Source organism: Gopherus flavomarginatus, chromosome 12 (assembly GCF_025201925.1).
Source record: "Gopherus flavomarginatus isolate rGopFla2 chromosome 12, rGopFla2.mat.asm, whole genome shotgun sequence".
NCBI lineage: Eukaryota > Metazoa > Chordata > Testudines > Testudinidae > Gopherus > Gopherus flavomarginatus.
In genome coordinates this window covers 4723073-4740314 of record NC_066628.1, presented here as the reverse complement: position 1 = coordinate 4740314, position 17242 = coordinate 4723073, and the positions used below count along the sequence as shown (strand labels likewise).

Here is a 17242-nt window from a genome sequence, read left to right as displayed (position 1 = left end):
GGATGGTGTCCCCAGTCTCTGTTTGCCAGAAGCTGGGAATGGGTGACGGGGGATGGATCACTTGATGATTCCCTGTTCTGTTCATTCCCTCTGGGGCACCTGGCACTGGCCACTTTTGGAAGATGGGATATTGGGCTAGCTGGACCTTTCATCTGACCCAGTCTGGCCGTTCTTATCTTATGTAATCATTGTGGCATTGGCTCTGGCAGGACGTTGGGCTGCTGGGCAGGGAATGAGAAACCACAAATCACCCCCCTACCCCTGACCTGTCCTGCTCGATCCGTCTTGGCTTTCTGATCAGGTGCAGAGTCTGGAACAGGGAGGAGACCAGGGCCAGGACCTCCTCCCCGGCTCCACTTCGTTGCTGCTGGATCAGACCCAGTCAGACAGAGGAGCCAACCTCAGCCCAGCGCCTGTAACAGCATCTCTAGCCTGAGTGTTGCTGAGAGACAATGGGGTCAGCAACTGGGGCTGCTGAGAGCGAAGTGCCGCTGCAGGAGTTGCATGTTGATGGCAGTGGAAACCTGGAGGCTGGCGTGGAGCCAGGTAATGGGGTGTTGCTGCCTGGGACCAGGCTGGAGAGTGACCCTGAGGCTGCCCCACATGGGGCCATGTTCTCAGTGGCAGCAGCCAGTGCCTAGCAACCTCCTGTGTGTGGGCAACAAGGACTGGATCTCCCCCAGTGGCTCTTAGGGCACCGATCCCTGGCTCACAGCTGCTGTCTGGCGCACACAGCGGTGGCCATGGGTCTGTGCAGGGGCCTTTTGGGCTGGATGTGTCAGACCCCCTGTGACAGCCCTGGCCTATCTCTGCCTGGTTTGTTCTCCCCCCTTCTCCTGTGTATGGCCAGTGCGAGACCCCAGTGTGAGGGGACAGGTGCACTCAACAGTGTGGAGCCAGCCAGCACTCGGCAGGGGGCACAGGGGGGAGGGGGAATCAGCTTGAGGTCCTGCAACCAGAGCAAATGAGTCCTTGTCTCTGTGCCCCTGGACTCATCAGGCCTCGTGACAGCCTGGCTGGAGGTGCCCAGGGAGGGCTCTGGGCTGAGGGGAAGGAGGGACTGTTCTGCCAGCCCCAGCCTGCCTGAGCCTCCGGGCTCCTCTCCCAGAGCGTCTGACAGAAGGAGCAATCGACAGAACTGGGCATGTTCTAGGGCAGCTCGAGACGAGTCCTTGTGGCCGGCCTGATGGGTCTTTGTGTTTCAGAATCTTGTCATAACTGCAAGAAAAGTCAGACTGGACCAGTTGTGGTTGCACTGATAGTTGTATCATGTGCTTTGATCGCCGTCATCATTGCTCTGGCAGGTGAGTTCCCAGCTTCCACCTTGCTCCCTTCCTCTCCCCTCCCTCTACGACCTCTGTGAATCCCATTCCCCTGGGACCTACCACCATCACTCTCTCTTCCTGGCCTATCTGGCTTCTGCCCTTGAGACTGAGGATTCCTGGGGGATGTTCTTTCATGACCCTCCTCCTGCTCCCTCCCAGACCCCTGTACCTGGGCACTCTCTGTGTTGGACGATCCGACTGACATTAGCTCCCCCCGGCCCAGCTCTGAGCACTTTGGGTCCAAGTCACTTTTACCATGTACCATGAAGCAGTCACTTACCAGGGTGTCCCATGGGACAGGGCGCAGAGCAGCGATGAGCCCTTTGCCTGCTCTGTGTTGCTTTGAGGTTACCAGCCTGGCCTTCCTGCATCTTCAGGTCATGCCTGTGGCTGAGCAGCAGGTGCTGCCGTGTTATTGAAATGAGCCATAGAATTCAGTCTAGACCCCTCCATCAATGCAGTGTTGAAACCCACCAATCACTGATCTTGGCCATGAAGCGTCACTTAGCACTATTCACTCCCCTGGGCTGCACAGTCAGCACGTACTAGTGCAGAGGGCGTGTGTTTGCTGTGAACATGAACCCTGCTGTACCTGCCAGTAGTCTGGGGCGGGGGGTGCTGTAAGATGGTCAGTGGGGTGGGATTTAGCTGTGGGCCCCAGGAGGGTTTAGCAGCTGGCAGAGGGGATTGAATCCAGGTCTGTCTGCATTAGGAATAGTCTGTGCCGATGTCATGACATCCGTGCAGTTGAATTGGTGCAGACCCAAAGCAGACGCACTGTACGGGTACACAAAGGAGCTTGCCTGGGTGCAGTTCGCTGCAGGAGTTACCAGAGTGAGCCATACTGCTCCAGCAGGAGCGGCGCCAGGGTTTTTGGCACCCGTGGCAGGGGTCCTTCCGCGCTCCCGGTGTTTGGGGCACTTCGGCGGCGGGTCCCAGAGTGAGTGAAGGACCCTCCACAGAATTGCCGCTGAAGACCCAGAGCTTGGAAAGACCCCCTGCCGCCGAATTGCTACCAAGGGTGGCAAAATGCCGCCCCCCCCAATCCTGGCGCCCTAGGCAACCCCCTAGGTCCCCTAAACGGAAGCGCTGGCCCTGTGCTCTAGTGCATCTCCAGGAGGTGTTTGCCCTGATGGAACTGTGTCACTGTGTCACTAGTGCAAATTCCTCTGATGCAGATGGGCCCTGAATCCCGGCTCCCTGTGTAATGGCAGGCTGTTGCAGTGGGCAGCACTGGCTCTCAGTGTAAGGCGGGACCTGTGAGCGTAGGGTTGGTTACACTCCTACAATTGCAGAGAGCTCTGCAGAACACGTGGCATCTGACCTGGAGATGGATGGTAGAGACAGCCTGTGCCATCAGCTGTTAGTCACTGACTTCTCTGCTCAGTTCTGTAGGGGAGGGGTGTGGACTACTGTGCACTGCACAGTTAAATCTACAGGGCAAGACATGGCTTGTGAGTGCGATGAGTGCATGCTCTTTCTTTGATGATAGTGGCCTGATTTCCTGACTCTTCCAGACTTAGTGTCCGTTCCTCCCTGAGCGCCAGCCACATGGGAAGGCTTTAGAACCACTTACTCAGTTACTGTGGTGCAAAAAAAGGGTGATATGCTCAAAAATGTCTGGAGGGGTTTGAGTCGGACTCCTCTCAACTAGTCAGGCCTTTCAAATATCTCTTGGGTGTCAATTATGGGTGACCCCACTGCTGTTTTTTCCTGGCACTGAAAAGGTTACACTGTGTGAGGGCTTCCAGCAAGTATCTTTCTTGCTGCTGTATTTGGGGAAAGAAAAGTCTGCAGGTAGGAGGTGAATTGCAGGGCCGTCCTTAGGATTTATGGGGCCCTAGGCAGTATTATTAAACTGGTGCCCCTATGCCGGATGGCAGCCCAAGCTCACAGCCTGGTGGGGGAGGGGGAGGAGGGACTTGACAGCAAAGGATAATGAGATGCCCGGCCAGCCTCATGGTGGCGGAGAGTCACAGTTCCCTGCAGAGACTTCCATGCCCTCTCCCTCATGCAGAATGGACATGAAGAAAGTACCTAATTAAAAGCACTAAAATTTGGGAATAAAAAATGTCAGTCACAGGTTTTTTTATATGCCCTGAAGTTTGTCAGAGATTTATTTGCAAAAACGTCATAGTAAGGGTGAGTCAGCTGTCCTGCTGAATACAACATTACATATAATGGAATACATGATGCAGCTCTTCTCTGTTTTACATTTTCTTCATCAGTATTTCTAAGTTGAATTTATATTTTAAATATACTCAAATCTTAAGCCAGCATTCCAGATTACTACATATTTAACTCACTGAAACAAAGACATTCTTTTAAATTAATCAGAGAGGTTTAGTGTGTTCATAACAATGTTCGTTGCTTTTAGAAAAAGGGAACAGTAATTTACTTTGTGTGATCTCCATAACAAGAGACATGGTTATGAAATTTCACCAACTTTAAAAAAATATGTTTCCAAAGATTTTAGGTATAACAAGGATTTTGTCTTACTAAGGTTCTGATTTTGCTGGAGAGTTCTTTTAAAACTAGTTTGTCGGATAGTCAGAAGTAAAGAAAGGGAACTCTTTGTCCAGCTATCTGGAAGGGAAGGACTGTTGTCCCTTTAAGGGCTCTCTTCAGTGGGGAGTGAGGGGAGAGGTGGTGAAGGGATGGACAGAAAGGACAGGAAGCCTTGGAAGCACTTTTTTTTTTAACTATGGTAATTAAAATGTGTATTTTAGATAAGGGAGGTCTTTTGAATGATTTATTTAAAAAACTATGTGTGAAGATTCACACATTTAAGGCTAAAGATGATTGTGCATCTAAAACTCTATGCAAGCATTTTTTAGAAATGTGATTTTATAATCTTCACCAGCTCACTAATGAAATATTTTAAAGCAAATTTTAAACTAAGGTCCTGTAGACTGACATGTTCTGTGTAAATATTACATTAATGCACAATTGTTTTTGTCAATAAAGTCATAAACTGACAGTATAAAAATTTATTTGGGCATAAGCTTTCGTGGACATCTGATGAAATGGGTTCTAGTCTACAAAAGCTTATGCCCAAATAATTTGTTAGTCTTTGAGGTGACACAAGGACTCATCCTTGTTTTTGCTGATACAGACTAACAGGACTACCACTCTGAAACCTGTCAGTATATACCTTGGGGTTGGCAAATGCCTGTTAAATGGCTTTATTACCCCTTGAATGTCTCTTTAACAGTTTCAGTGTTGTGCTAATAGGTCTGGCAGGCTGGAGGTTTTTTCACTTTTAACTACTAGATTCCCTCCCAAGGAAGACTCACCAGGCTAGAGCAGCCATCTGTGGGAGCCTGCAGGAAGGGTCAGAACAGGGATAAGGAAAACAAAGAGGCTGGACACTAAGACCCAGTGGTGCCCCAAATTTTCAGGTGCCCTACACAGCTGCCTATGTTGCCTATGCCTAAGGACGGCCCTGGTGAATTGAGTTACATCATTCCTGGCTGACAAGGTAACTGGTCACTTCCCTGTTGCTGCGGTTTCTCGATGCCACCTTGTGACTTTCATGTCCCTGTGTGAAAGTTACTGCACATTCTTCTGTTATTCACCTGCTGTTTGTTGCTAGGTTGAACATCCAGCAGTTGATCTTGTGCCTGGGATGAAATGCTCTGAGCTGTGTTAGTCCCTCCCAGGCTAGGAGTGTCCCTGGAATCCTCCCTGCCAGGCAAATTTACTGTGACAAACATCTCTGTTAACCTGCATCTGATTGCAGTGGACAGGCCCAGGCTGGGGATCCCAGTAGGCGTGGCATGTCGGTCAGTTGACTGCCTGTTTGGCTGCAGTCACAGTATCAAATCCTCCAGCAAGAACCCTGGGGGTAGGAGTCCACCTGCCTTTTTGATTGTGTGCGTGTTTTTCAGAACTTCCTTTCATTGTTTTGCTTTTTGATCTGAGTTAAAATAAGTCAGTTAAGTACTTTTTTTTTATTTTTATTTTTTAAATTAGGCGTAAGTATCTATCTAAAGCTAAACCTCCTGGAGACAATGAACTCTTGTTCTTGTTTACTGTTCTGATAAATTGGTATTTTAAAATATTTGACCGGTTTTTGACACATTTGACTGGTTAATTGAACGATTATTTTTGTACTAGTCAAATGCCCAATTCTAGATGCAGCTCTTACCTCACATGTTACTTTCTCATTCTCAGTGCTGGCATCTAAGCTTTCATCAGCTGATCTGTGCCCCCCTGCATGCACAGACGGCTGGATCGGGTACCGAGGGAAATGCTACTATTTCTCCGAGACTGAAGGGAGCTGGACCTACGTTCAGAGACTCTGCTCCTCCTTTGGTGCCTCCTTGGCTGGGATTGACAGTGAGCAGGAATTGGTGAGCGACTCTCTAATTGGGATACACTGTCCTTAGCACAGCAGCTGCTGCAGTAGGATGTGGGCTCTGCCCCTGCGGGGCAAGGAGCAGCTCTGACCCCTCTCGTGCTGGGAGGCCAGAGCGAATGGACTTCCAGCCGCTCAATGCTGGGCCCAGGGCCCTGCTGTCTGTGTGTGACCACAGGGATAGCCCATTCTCAGCTGCCCCCTCCCCGAATAAGGAGACAGCCCCTGTCTAAGGCAGGGATGGCTCAAGCATCTCCTGGCGTGCTGGCTGCTGGACTGGGCCTGAGAACACAGGTAGCGCTCCTGCTTTGGGGATGGGAAAGGAGCAGCCAGCTGAGGATGGGGGGGGATCCTCTCACATTGACCCCTCCCACTTCAGCTTGATTCACTCCCACCTCCTACCTTGCTGTGGGGAACGGCAGCTGCTCTGTGAGAACAGACCCAGCAGCTGCCCCCAGCCCAGGGGAACTTGGGGTACAGGTGACTGGGAGCACAGGGGCAGGGAGGGTTAATACAGCTTGAGTGATCTTGTGCTTTGCAAGAGGGAAGGGGAAATCCAGTTTCCTTCTGAAAATAAATTGAGCCCCTTCAGTGTGTGACTAGGATTCTCTGCAGTTCAGAGCCCTGAAGAGGGGGGCGGGGAAAGCACCAGAGCTGGGGTTGATCCATGCTGTCCCTCTTTCTTTCAGATGTTCCTGCTGCGCCATAAGGATATCCATGAACACTGGATCGGCCTCTGGAGGGAGCAGGGGCAGCCCTGGAAATGGACCAACAGCACTGAATTCAACGACCTGTGAGTCTGTCTCACCCTCTGTACTAATTCCCTGGGCTTGGGGATTCTGGTGTCTGAGCTGTTTGAGTTCAGCTGGACCCACCATTCAGTGGTAGTAAAACAGCCAGACACAGCCCTAGTCTGTTCGCATACTGCGTGTATTAGAGACCAATGGGAGCCAGCCACAGCCAGAGGTGCCCTTGCAGTGTGCTGGGATTTCAGCTGGGACACTCACTGTTCTTCCGCAGCCCTCATCTGAGACACACCATCCCTGTCACTGGAGCTAAAGAATCCACTTCTTTACCTGAAAACCCCTCCTGACTGATAAAGCTCTTACACAGGCCAGCCACTAGAGGAGGATGGAGACCCCCCACTTCTCTGGTCCGGGTTACTTCAGTACTTTGAAAAATCAGGCTGTTATGGCGCTGGGTCAGTGCTCCCCCACGGCCAGTCCCCATTCTGCTGTATTGGACCCAACCTTTGGATCCCCCCTGCTTCCAGCTCCACTGGGCCTGAATAGCTACCAGACACTGTCTCTAGTTCAGGCCTCTGTGGCACACTTCTGGGGTACAGACTCCCTGTCTGGTACCCTCCTTAGGATGTGGGACCCTGCAGTCCAGCTGCTGTAGGACCCCGAACCAGTGCTGAACCCTCCTTAACCTCCTTAGAGGCCATGCTGTCCCTAGAGCTCCACCTTCCACTCCAGAGTAACTCTGGGAGAGTCATGTGACGGTTACAAACAAGGAACTCCTGCTTTCGCAAAGGAACTTCTCAAACACACTCTTTTCCCTCCTCCCAATGGAAAGCTCAAGAGTTTTATAGATCAATGGAAGAGGAAACCCTGAATGCAATTTCCTCTTTCAGTGTCATCTTGATTCTGCTCAGAGTGTTTCAAGGAGGCAAGATCCCTCCTGCCCCCCACTTTCCCTGCTCAGTCATCTGGTTCTGATGAGGGTCTGCCCCTCTTGTTAGAGGACTGGTCCCTTTTGAAAATTAGTCTCTCAAATTCTCTCCGTCCTGCTGGGGACTTTCCATTCTCCAGCACCCCCGTGGGCTGCTCAGCATAGAGGGGCACTAACAATCAGTGGTTCTGCAAAGCCCCCACTGTCCTGAGCTCTGCTCTTGAGGGGCTGTGAGAGTAGCTGCTCCGCACTCAGGCCTCCACTGTGGAGAACGGCTCCCCTGGCTGTGACTGGTGTGAAATACCCAGGCTCTGCCTGACTGCAGCTCTCTGGCTTCTGTGTTGCAGGTTTCAGATAAGAGGAGGTGGTGACTGCGCGTATCTGAATGACGAGAAAGGGGTCAGCAGCTCACGGTGCTACATGGAAAGACGGTGGATCTGTAGGCAAACCTGAGGTGTATGTGATGGGAAAAGGGACTGCACTGGAAGGGAGCTCAAAATAAGCCTCCTAGAAATGACACTGATACAACTCATTCATACCTACTTGAATGAACCATGTCCCCATTCATCAGCCTGGCCAACATCTCAAAATCAGGCAGTGGGGCCCTCAAGCAATAAGTGTGTGTCGTTTAAACTGTGGATTCTTTGTATGTGCCTTCTGCTTCTGAACCTTTAAACTCAGGGATACGTTATCAAGTTTCTCTCTGCAGCTGAGAAGGTGAGATCTTATGAGAAGGATTCTCAGACACACACTGGGGAAGTAAGGGAAGGGGAGGCCTTGTTAGTTTAGACTCCAGAACAGCGTTTCTAAGGAAAGCAAAACAGAAAGAAAAATGAACAGTTCAGCACTGGGGGAAGGGCAGTTTCTTGTGTTTCTGAAGCCTTCTGATTCTGTTTCTGAGCAAGTTGCAGTGTGCGCTGTTTGTAAGAGAAATTAAACAAATTGAAATGTAGTGCAATGTCCCTATAGCACTCATGCAGGGGAAGTTGAACAAAATTACCACGATGAATTTCAGAGGCACAAGCTATTAAGTGATGCAAAAACCAAGCTGAAAAGACAACAGCAGTGGCTCAGCGAGTTTGTTGTTACTATTATCATTATTACTGGGATGGATGGATAGTTTTGTTTTGTTTTTTTTTTGTCTGTGAAAGAAATTTTGGACCTATATTGGCAGATATGTTCTTTAATTATTATTTGGACTTCTTTTATGTAAAGTATGTATTTTTTAAATTTAGTTCAGAATTGTTGTACAGCCATCCACCTTTTACCAAAAAAGCAAAAGAAGGAAAAAAAAGACAAGAATGTGCAAATAACTTGTTTTGTGTTCAGGTCCAGTAAAGAATAAGCACAACTGTACCTTATATCTATTATTGAGTCTGCAAAAAACCCCTACGTAAATATGCACAGGTAAATTATTTATTTATTTTTCCTACAGTTAGTTAAGTATTGTCAGAGTCACGTTCTGAGGCTGCCAAAATTTTGTGAGAACGCCAGCTCCAGAAAGTGGTATGGTTACAGGGAAAACAAAATCATTACTTTCCAGTATTTTTTTCACTCTCACTTGCATCTCTGTTCTTTGATGATAAACTCATTCTTGTTTTCTGTAGATATAGATGTGATGTTGCAATCCATATGTTTATGCAAATATGTTTACGAGTGTGAATACAATGCAACTGAAATATGTTTTATGCGAAAGGTCTCTTGTAAGGTATCATTAAAAAGCTTCTAATCTACTGAGTGTAGTCATCCTATTTGTATAACTGTATCACTCTTGTATCTGAAGCTAGAAATATGAAGTCAAACTCTGAAGTCCTGTTGTAATTATGCAAGTGTGGGCCATTAATGGTGGCTTGGAATCTTGATGGCTCCCATCAACTAGGACAACTGACTGTAGACGGCCCTGTTTACCTGCAAGCCTCCACTGCATACATGCGGGCCAGTCCTGAAAGAATGGAGGGGGGCTCACAGGACATGTGACCATGTCACCTGGTACTGGAATCCACCTTAAACCTGGTGCTTTTCCATTTGGAAGGAGGGGTGGGGACCCAGAGAGACGAAGGACTCTTGCCTTGTGCCAAAGCTATAAAAGGGGGTGGAACAGAACAAAGGAGGCTGCCAGTCCTGAGGAATCTCCGAGTCACCACCTGAGCAGCAACTAACAAGGTCTGTACCAGGGGGAAAGATTTGGGCCCAGACTAGTAAGGTATCTCATCAGTTAGAGAAGCTTATTGGAACATCTCTGAAGGTGAGATTTACCTGTATTCAGGTTCTCAATGTATTAGGCTTAGACGTGCATGTTTTTGTTTTATTTTGCTTGTTAACTTACTTTGTTCTGTCGGTTATTGCTTGGAACCACCTAAATCCTACTTTTTATACTCAGTAAAAGCACTTTTGTTGATTAATTAACCCAGAGTAAGTGATTAATACCTGGGGGAGCAAACAGCTGCACGTCTCTCTCTATCAGTGTTATAGAGAGTGACCAATTTTGAGTTTACCCTGTATAAGCTTTATACAGAGTAAAATGGATTTATTTGAGGTTTGGATCCCATTGGGAACTGGGTGGCTGGAGACAGAAGTACATACTGAGCTGTTTTCAGTTTGGGCTGCAGCTTTGGGGGCCTGGTCCAGACCTGGGTCTGTTGCAGCAGGCTAGCATCTCTGGCTCAACAAGGCAGGGTTCTGAAGTCCCAAGCTGGCAAAGAAAACTGGCTCAGGACTAGTCTCAGCAGATCAGGTGACAGTCCCAAGGGGGTCTCTGTGACCGAACCTGTCACAGTAGATTTATATCTGAGTGCTGTGTTTTAAATAGAGTGGTTGGCCTGAATTGGATCTTACACACTGTTGTGGATGCGCCTGTGGGGCTAGGGAGTCAGGTGGAAGTGGCTGAGCACTCCAAGGGATGTTCAGAGGCTTTGGGGGTTGGTGGGTGCCTATCGCTAAGCTGTACAGAGCAAGCAAGGCCTGCAGGGGGCTGGAAGGTCGTGCTTGCACTGCCAGGGGTAGGTGGTTTCAGAGAGCTGACCCATGGCAGGTAGGGACAAGGCTCCCCCAAAGGTGCCTCATATGCCTGCTATGAATTGCTCAAACGAGCACCCGTACCCTGCTCATTCCACCCCTGTGCCCCCAGGTACAACCCGCACCAGGCATTCTACCGGGGCGAGGAGAACAAGAGCCCTCCTGCCCTTCTGTTCCATTCCTGCTGCTTGCACGGAGCTAAGCTGCCTGCAATGGTTTTTCAGTGTTTGCTACTTTGTAAGTGGGTTTGGTGTTTGAGTGGATGGGGAGGGGAAAAAGGAATCGGAAAGTTGTATCCAGAGGGTTTAGGGAAGCATCAACCTCCATAGTCCCATGAAAGCTGTAGCAAATAAAATATATGAACTACCACCCTGCACCGCCTCATGTTCCCTGCTGTGTGTCAGCCTACGATGCAAGGATGGGGGTGCACAAGACGTCTCTGTTTTCCTTGCTCGCCGGAACCCAACCCCAGTGGTAATTGGGGCGATTTCTGGCTGGCTGTACTGGGCCTGCAACCCAGCAGTGTCTTGAGCTCCCTCCAGGGGGAAATTCTCACAACTAGGGTGCAGGCTGTATCTGGCCATACCACAGTTGGAATTAGCACCGCTCACCACTGGGCAGCAGGAGGTTCAGTTACTCAGTTGGTTTTAAGAGTCATGGCAGGAGAAGGGAGGTAGCAGCCCCTTAAAACTACATTGGGCACAGACAGGGCCGCCCAGAGGGGGGGCAAGTGTGGCAATTTGCCCCGGGCCCTGCAGGGGCCCCCACAAGAGTTTTTTTCAGGGCCCCTGGAGCAGGATCCTTCACTCGCTGTGCGGGCCCCGGAAAGCTCGTGCAGGGCCCGGGCCCTGGGTCCCCAGAGCTTCTTCTGCTCCAGGGCGGTGGCAGCGGCGGAGGGTCCTTCCGCTCTGGGGCGGAAGGACCCCTCACCGCCGAAGACCCGGCACTTTGACGGCGGGTCCCGCTTCGGCAGTAATTCAGCAGCGGGGGTCCCCCGCTGTGGGTCTTCAGGGCACTTCAGCGGCGGGTCCCGGAGCGGAAGGAGTCCCCGCTGCTGAGTTACCGTCAAGGTGGGGGCTCCCTACTGCCGAAGACCCCAGGCTTCCTGAATCCTCTGGGCAGCCCTGGGCACAGACAGGCTCTGGAGATGTTTGATTTGTCCTATGGCCCCGCCCCCACTGCTCCTTCCCCTAAGGCCTCACTCTTTCTCTGCCTCTTCCTGCCCCTGCTCCGACTGCCCCCCAGCTCTTCCCACCCACTGTTGAACAGGTGATTGGCAGGTGGCAGGTGGGTGCTGAGCACCCCCTGGTTTTTTTTCCTGTGGAAGATGTGGGGTCAGGGCAGGGCCTCAGGTGAAGCAGCAGAGCAGGGGCAGGGCCTTGGAGCACCCCTAGGGAAAACTAGAAGTGTGCACCAAGGCACAGGGCTGGTTCTCCAAGTTTCCCTCTCCCCTGCCCGTGTGTGGGGCTGCCCAAGGTCCCACTCTTCCGCAGACGGGGCAGGCCAGCCAGTCCCAACCCCTCTCCGTAGACCTTCCTCCAGCACGGGGCTGGTGTTGCCATTCCACCTCCCTCTCTCTCCCACACATTCCTCCATGCCCCACTGGGGGTCTCATCCCACTTTTGGGGCAGGACTGTGCATTGGTCCCATTTGCTCTTCCCAAGTGATCATCAGCTGTCAACAGCAACTGGACCAAAGCCCAGTTCTGCCAAAAAGTCCAGCTCGCTGGGACGGGGCCTAACAAACGGACTGGCCCGGCCAAATGGGACATATGGTCACTCTGTGTTAAACCTGGGAGCCCAGTTCAGCCCACAGGGGCTGGATCAAAGCAATGCTGGGCCATAGAGATCCTCCATGACCACGGCACCAGCAACCACAGTGCTGCTGGCCCCCACCTTGCAGCCTAGCAGTGGTGGGAGCAGCAGCAGCATTCTTACACATCACGTCCTTCAACTCCCCACGCTCTCAGAGGAAGCGGGGTCCAGGAGTTTGGGCATCTGCGAGACCTGGGTTCAATTCCTGATCTGCCACAGACTCCTGATGTGACTGACCTTGGGCAAGTCACTTTGTCTCCCCAAGCCTCCATTTCCCCATCTGTCCAATGGGGATAACAGCCCTACACTGCCTTCCAGGGGTGTTGTGAGGATAAATTCACTGACAGTTGTGGCACTCAGGGACTGCAGTGTTAGAGGCAGGTAAGGACCTTACACAGACAAACATTGTACATTTAAAATGAGCAGGTTCTACAATGGGAGCTTATAGCAAACACCAGGCAGCACTCACAGTGTTTGATCGAAGCGGGAACCGTCCACCCAGGTCCATTTCCTCCTGGGTGTGTCACTTTAAGTCCAGTCCAGATGGATCTGCACTTTGTACAACATCCTGTATGGAATTCTGTGAGGTGCAAAGCAGAGGGGGTGCGGTGAATGTGCCATAACAGGCTAGAACTCCCTTAGAGCTCCCCTTTAATACCTGCTCTTGGCTTTGGTGGCTCTGCCCATAATGTCACCCAGGGAACCCATCAGCTCCTGAGCTAATTCACCCTTGCCCCTGGGCGGGCAGAGTTCCAGGGCAGGGGTGGGAAATGTGGCTCTCTATGCAGGTGTGGTAATACCAGCACCAGTCATTGGTGTCACAGGGTGAGCTGGCCCTTTAAGGGAGTCCTGGGTTCAGCCTCACCTGTGACTAGGTGCCCCTTGACTGAGAGGTTCAGGTGAGAGAAGCACGGGACCAAGAACCAGGCCTGGTGGGGTTACAAAGTCAGTCAAAGCAGGGTGAGATTTGATGGAGTAGGGGGGTTCTGTGAGTAGCTCTATGCAGAATGACTCTGCTGAGCTCTCAGACAGGGATCAGGGGGGCAAAGCCTGCAGGAGCCAGCTGGGCAGTCTGGGGTGGGCAAGCTGTGGGGTTCTTGTTCTGAACGGTATGTTAATCAGCCAGACACCTTGAAGGGGAGAAAACACCCCAGTGTGGAGTTTGGTTAACGGGAGGGGTGGGGGGGAACGGGAAATGGGGCAGAGGGGTAGAGCCAGGCTGGATGAAACCCGCTGCACTGGGATTGTAACTAGTGACACACGTCTCTCTCCAGCTGGAGTTTGATGAGCCTCTGCCCTGCTCGCACCACCACTGGATTTGAAATAATTTCTCTGTAAAAGCCAAGGGGGTTGGCTAAAACCCAAGCACAGTGCACCTCAGTGCAATGAGACTTTCGTTCAAAAATGTAACCGAGAAGCAGCCCTCTCAGTGGTAGGTTAATTCTGCCCAGGACGAGGCTAAACACAGAAGTTGGATCCCCTGAGTCCTTTACTGCGGTGGCAGGCTGCTATTTACTGCAATGACCCATACTGCCTGTTCCTTGCATATATCGGAGGGGATAACTAAAAGGACTCTGTCCCCTTTAAGGGATTTGGCGCGCTTTATGCTAATCTTATTAGTGTCATCACAAACGTCCCGCCACGCCAGTAAAGCTTCATTCATTTGAACAGTCGATACGGGAAAGGCTCCTGGTGCCTTGTCCAATCCAGGAGCAGTATGCTATGACCACGCCCCCTTGTGTGTCGTTGCTGCCCTCCTGTGAGTGCCTTTTTCGCGGGTTTTTCCTTGCACTAGCAATGGGGGAAGACATGTGTGTGAAGTGGGGAGTTCGGTCTCCCCCCTCAGCTAATGCACAGAGCAGGGGAAATGGATCAGGGACGTGCCCTGCAAGGGATGCTGCAGCCATGGAGTCCCTGGAAGAGGTAAGCTGTGATCTTCCTACAGAGCAGTGTTCTGGAACACTAACTCCAACCCCCTTCTCTGCAATGGGGGACTGGGGCTAGGGTGGAGACGGGAGGTTATTCGGAAGATCCCAGTGTTATAGCAGCCCTGATATTATTTTTACAGCCCCCAAAGGCGGGCTGGAGCGTCTCACAGTGCATATGAATGAAGTCTCATTTGTACTACAGCAGCTGTTTCATTTTGTGTCCATTTTCTGTTTGCAAAAATTTTAGATAGAAATTTTTCATTATCCAAAACCTGAGGTGTTAGGTTAAGATTTGCCCCTTAAAGGGTGACCGGATGTCCCGATTTTATAGGGACAGTCCTGATTTTGGGGTCTTTTTTATATAGACTCCTATTACCCCCCCCCCAGTCCCTGTCCCGATTTTCCATACTTGCTGTCTGGTCACCCCTTTAGCCCCGCTGCACAGCGCAGGGAGCAGACGGTGACTCGGCTACAATTACACCGCACACCCCAAGGGCAGGCAGAATCAGGGCAGCGGCTTTAGCAGATATTACCGAGTCTCCTCGGTTGGCATGAACCTAATTACCAGCCAAGCAGCAAATTCCGGGGCAGGCGGAGGGGAGTTTTCTAATCACTGACTCAGGGCTGCTCCGCCTGGAGGGTGGAGACTTGTGCCTGGCCCAGCTGCCTGCCTGACCTCTTGGGAGATCTGGCCGCCCTGCAGGCCTGGGAGTGCTCCCTTCTCTGGCTCTCATCGGGTATGTCCCTCAACCCCCCTTGTTCTGCTCATAGCTTGTTTGTGTGTTACAGCAGCCCATGCCTGGGCGTCTTGATATTTTTTTTTTTTTTTTTGCAGAACTGGGCAGTTGTCCCATTTGCTCTTGGCAACTGCAATGATGCCAGGCAGCGCAGGCCACCCCTGTGCATGGGAGGGGTCTTGTGGGAGGGGGTGGCACTCAGGCAAGCAGCGGGGGTGGGGAAGGGAAGAGCTAGGGCTAGTCCCCCGCAGTGTCCCATTTTCTCTTTGGGAAATATGATCACCCTAAGTTAGAGGAGTTTAGAAGATGTATAAATAAAGAGGAGTATGCCTTTAAGAATGCCTGGGGGTGGGGGGCAGGAGGGGAAGAGAGTGACTGGTGTCTGTTTCCAGAACCTGGGTGTACGACTTCCGAAGGGGGAAGCGGTGAAACGGACTATAGTGAATCTGTGGAGATACCGAGCGTTCTCAGGTGGACAGAGATTAAATGGAGAAATATTGGGTTTGTTTAACCTCTTGCAGTCAGCGGGCTCTCAAGTGTTGCAAACAATTCTAGCGTAGCCGAAAGTCATGTGCTCGATATGGGCATCCCCAGGCTTTGTCTTCACGGTAAAACCAAAATGTTTTACGCTGAGACGGCTAACGCAGGGCAGAACCCTAGTGCAGAGAAAGGTGCCTTTCACCTCTGCGTTGCTAGTCCAAGCCCAGGGTGAGTGTATCGCATTGATCTGGGCTAGCTATGAGGTAAGACATCAATGTCTCATCTCCACTGGGCTAGTGCCTTGGCTTAGCCATCTCACTGGAAACTCAGACTTTCTTTTCTTCACTGAGCAGCGGCTCTCAAACTTCATTGCGCCAGGACCCCCTTCTGACAACAGAAACTAGTACATGAACCTGGGGGATGTGGGGCAAAGTCTGAGCCCCGCCATTGGGGGAGGCACTCAGGCTTCAGGTCTAGGCCCCAGTATGTCTAACACCAGCCTTGGTGACCCCATTAAAATGAGGTACTGACTCACAGTTGGAGAACCACTGAGCTACAGCCATAGTGGAATTCTCTGTTCTGTGTCATTATTTGTATTACCATAGCACATAAACATAGGAGCCCCAGTCACAGACTAGGACCTCAGTGTGCTAGGTGCTGTACAAATGGAACAAAAGACAGTCCCTGCCCCAGTGTTATAGAGGCAACCGATAGCCGGGAAGTACAAGGAAACTGGGAGATAACATTGGTCGGTGTGGTTGGCAGTGGTCACAGTGCACCAGCAGCCTGACTTGTCAAGTTTTGGGAAAGCGTCACAACAAAGGAGGGGTTTTGAGGGGAATTTGGAGGTGGATAATGAGGTAGGGGTGTGGATGTCCACGGGGGTCTCCTCCCAAGTATGAGGGGCAGCACGGGATAAAGCACAAAGGTGTTTTTTTTAAAGGTTAAGAATTGGGGGCGATGGAGACTAGTGTCCTGGGCCATCAGGAGTTAACATCTTGCTACTGAATGAGAGATGGTAGGCGGTGAAGGGCCATGAAAGTGAAGACAAGCAGCTTATGTTGGAGACTAGAGATGGAGGAACCAGTGGAGGGATACATACAGAGAGGCCACATGGTCAAAGTGATGGGCTAAGAAAATGGTCTTTGCCGGATGACGGTTCTAGCTGTATGGATGGAGAGGAATGGTCACATTTTAGAGATGTTATACAGAGAGAATCCCCAAGATTTAGGGTGTGTCTACAGGAGCAATTAGATGGCAGCAAACTGCGGTGTGAATCTACCCCACACTAACCTAACAAGGTCTGTCCCAGTGCACCCTGCTGGTGCACATCAAGGGTTTCGGTTGTGTGTGATTTTATTTCGCCATGTCTGATCGTGGTAAGGGTGGTAAAGGCTTGGGGAAGGGGGGTGCTAAGTGCCATCGTAAAGTGCTTCGGGATGACATCCAAGGTATTACCAAGCCAGCTATTCATCGCTTGGCTCGACGCGGTGGGGTGAAGCGTATTTCGGACTTCATCTACGAAGAGACCCGGGGAGTGCTGAAGGTGTTCTTGGAGAACGTGATCCACGATGCTGTCATATACACTGAACATGCCAAGTGAAAGACTGTAACGGCAGTGGAGGTGGTTTATGCCCTAAGGCGCCAGGGCCGTACTCTCTATGGTTTTGGCGGCTAAACGGGTCACTAAAGTCAACAGGATCAAGGGTTTGTTAGAGCACTTTGATTTAGTCTTCTTTGAAAGGGAAAAGCGAATGGGGAGAGCTGGTGCCCAGGGTGGGGTTGATGGGTGGGGATGGGGGAGTGGCTGTGGAGTTGGGGGTGAATGGGCAGAGCTGGGGATTGGGGAGGGTGGGACTTTGTCAAGGAATGGGGGCTTTTTAAAAGGAGGGTGTTTGGGAGCCAGTCT

General features: G+C 51.0%; 1 protein-coding gene and 1 pseudogene across 1 annotated transcript; both read left to right on the top strand.

The window, feature by feature from the left end:
- Window positions 1–452: 452 nt before the first annotated feature.
- On the top strand, window positions 453–7868 carry LOC127032339 (C-type lectin domain family 2 member D-like). Its single transcript, XM_050919554.1, has 5 exons — window positions 453–546; window positions 1206–1304; window positions 5502–5680; window positions 6375–6478; window positions 7707–7868. Exons 1-5 carry the CDS (start codon window positions 453–455, stop codon window positions 7810–7812), a joined length of 582 nt encoding a protein of 193 aa, XP_050775511.1. The 3' UTR covers window positions 7813–7868.
- An 8831-nt stretch (window positions 7869–16699) lies between these two features.
- On the top strand, window positions 16700–17011 carry LOC127032351 (histone H4-like; annotated as a pseudogene).
- The last annotated feature ends 231 nt before the right edge of the window (window positions 17012–17242 follow it).

Coding starts and splice junctions, on each gene's coding strand:
- LOC127032339 (XM_050919554.1), top strand. CDS start 453: ATGGGGTCAGCAACTGGGGCTGCTGAGAGCGAAGTGCCGCTGCAGGAG. Junction 1,305..5,501: donor CGTCATCATTGCTCTGGCAG/GTGAGTTCCCAG, acceptor TCTCATTCTCAG/TGCTGGCATCTAAGCTTTCA. Junction 5,681..6,374: donor TTGACAGTGAGCAGGAATTG/GTGAGCGACTCT, acceptor TCTTTCTTTCAG/ATGTTCCTGCTGCGCCATAA.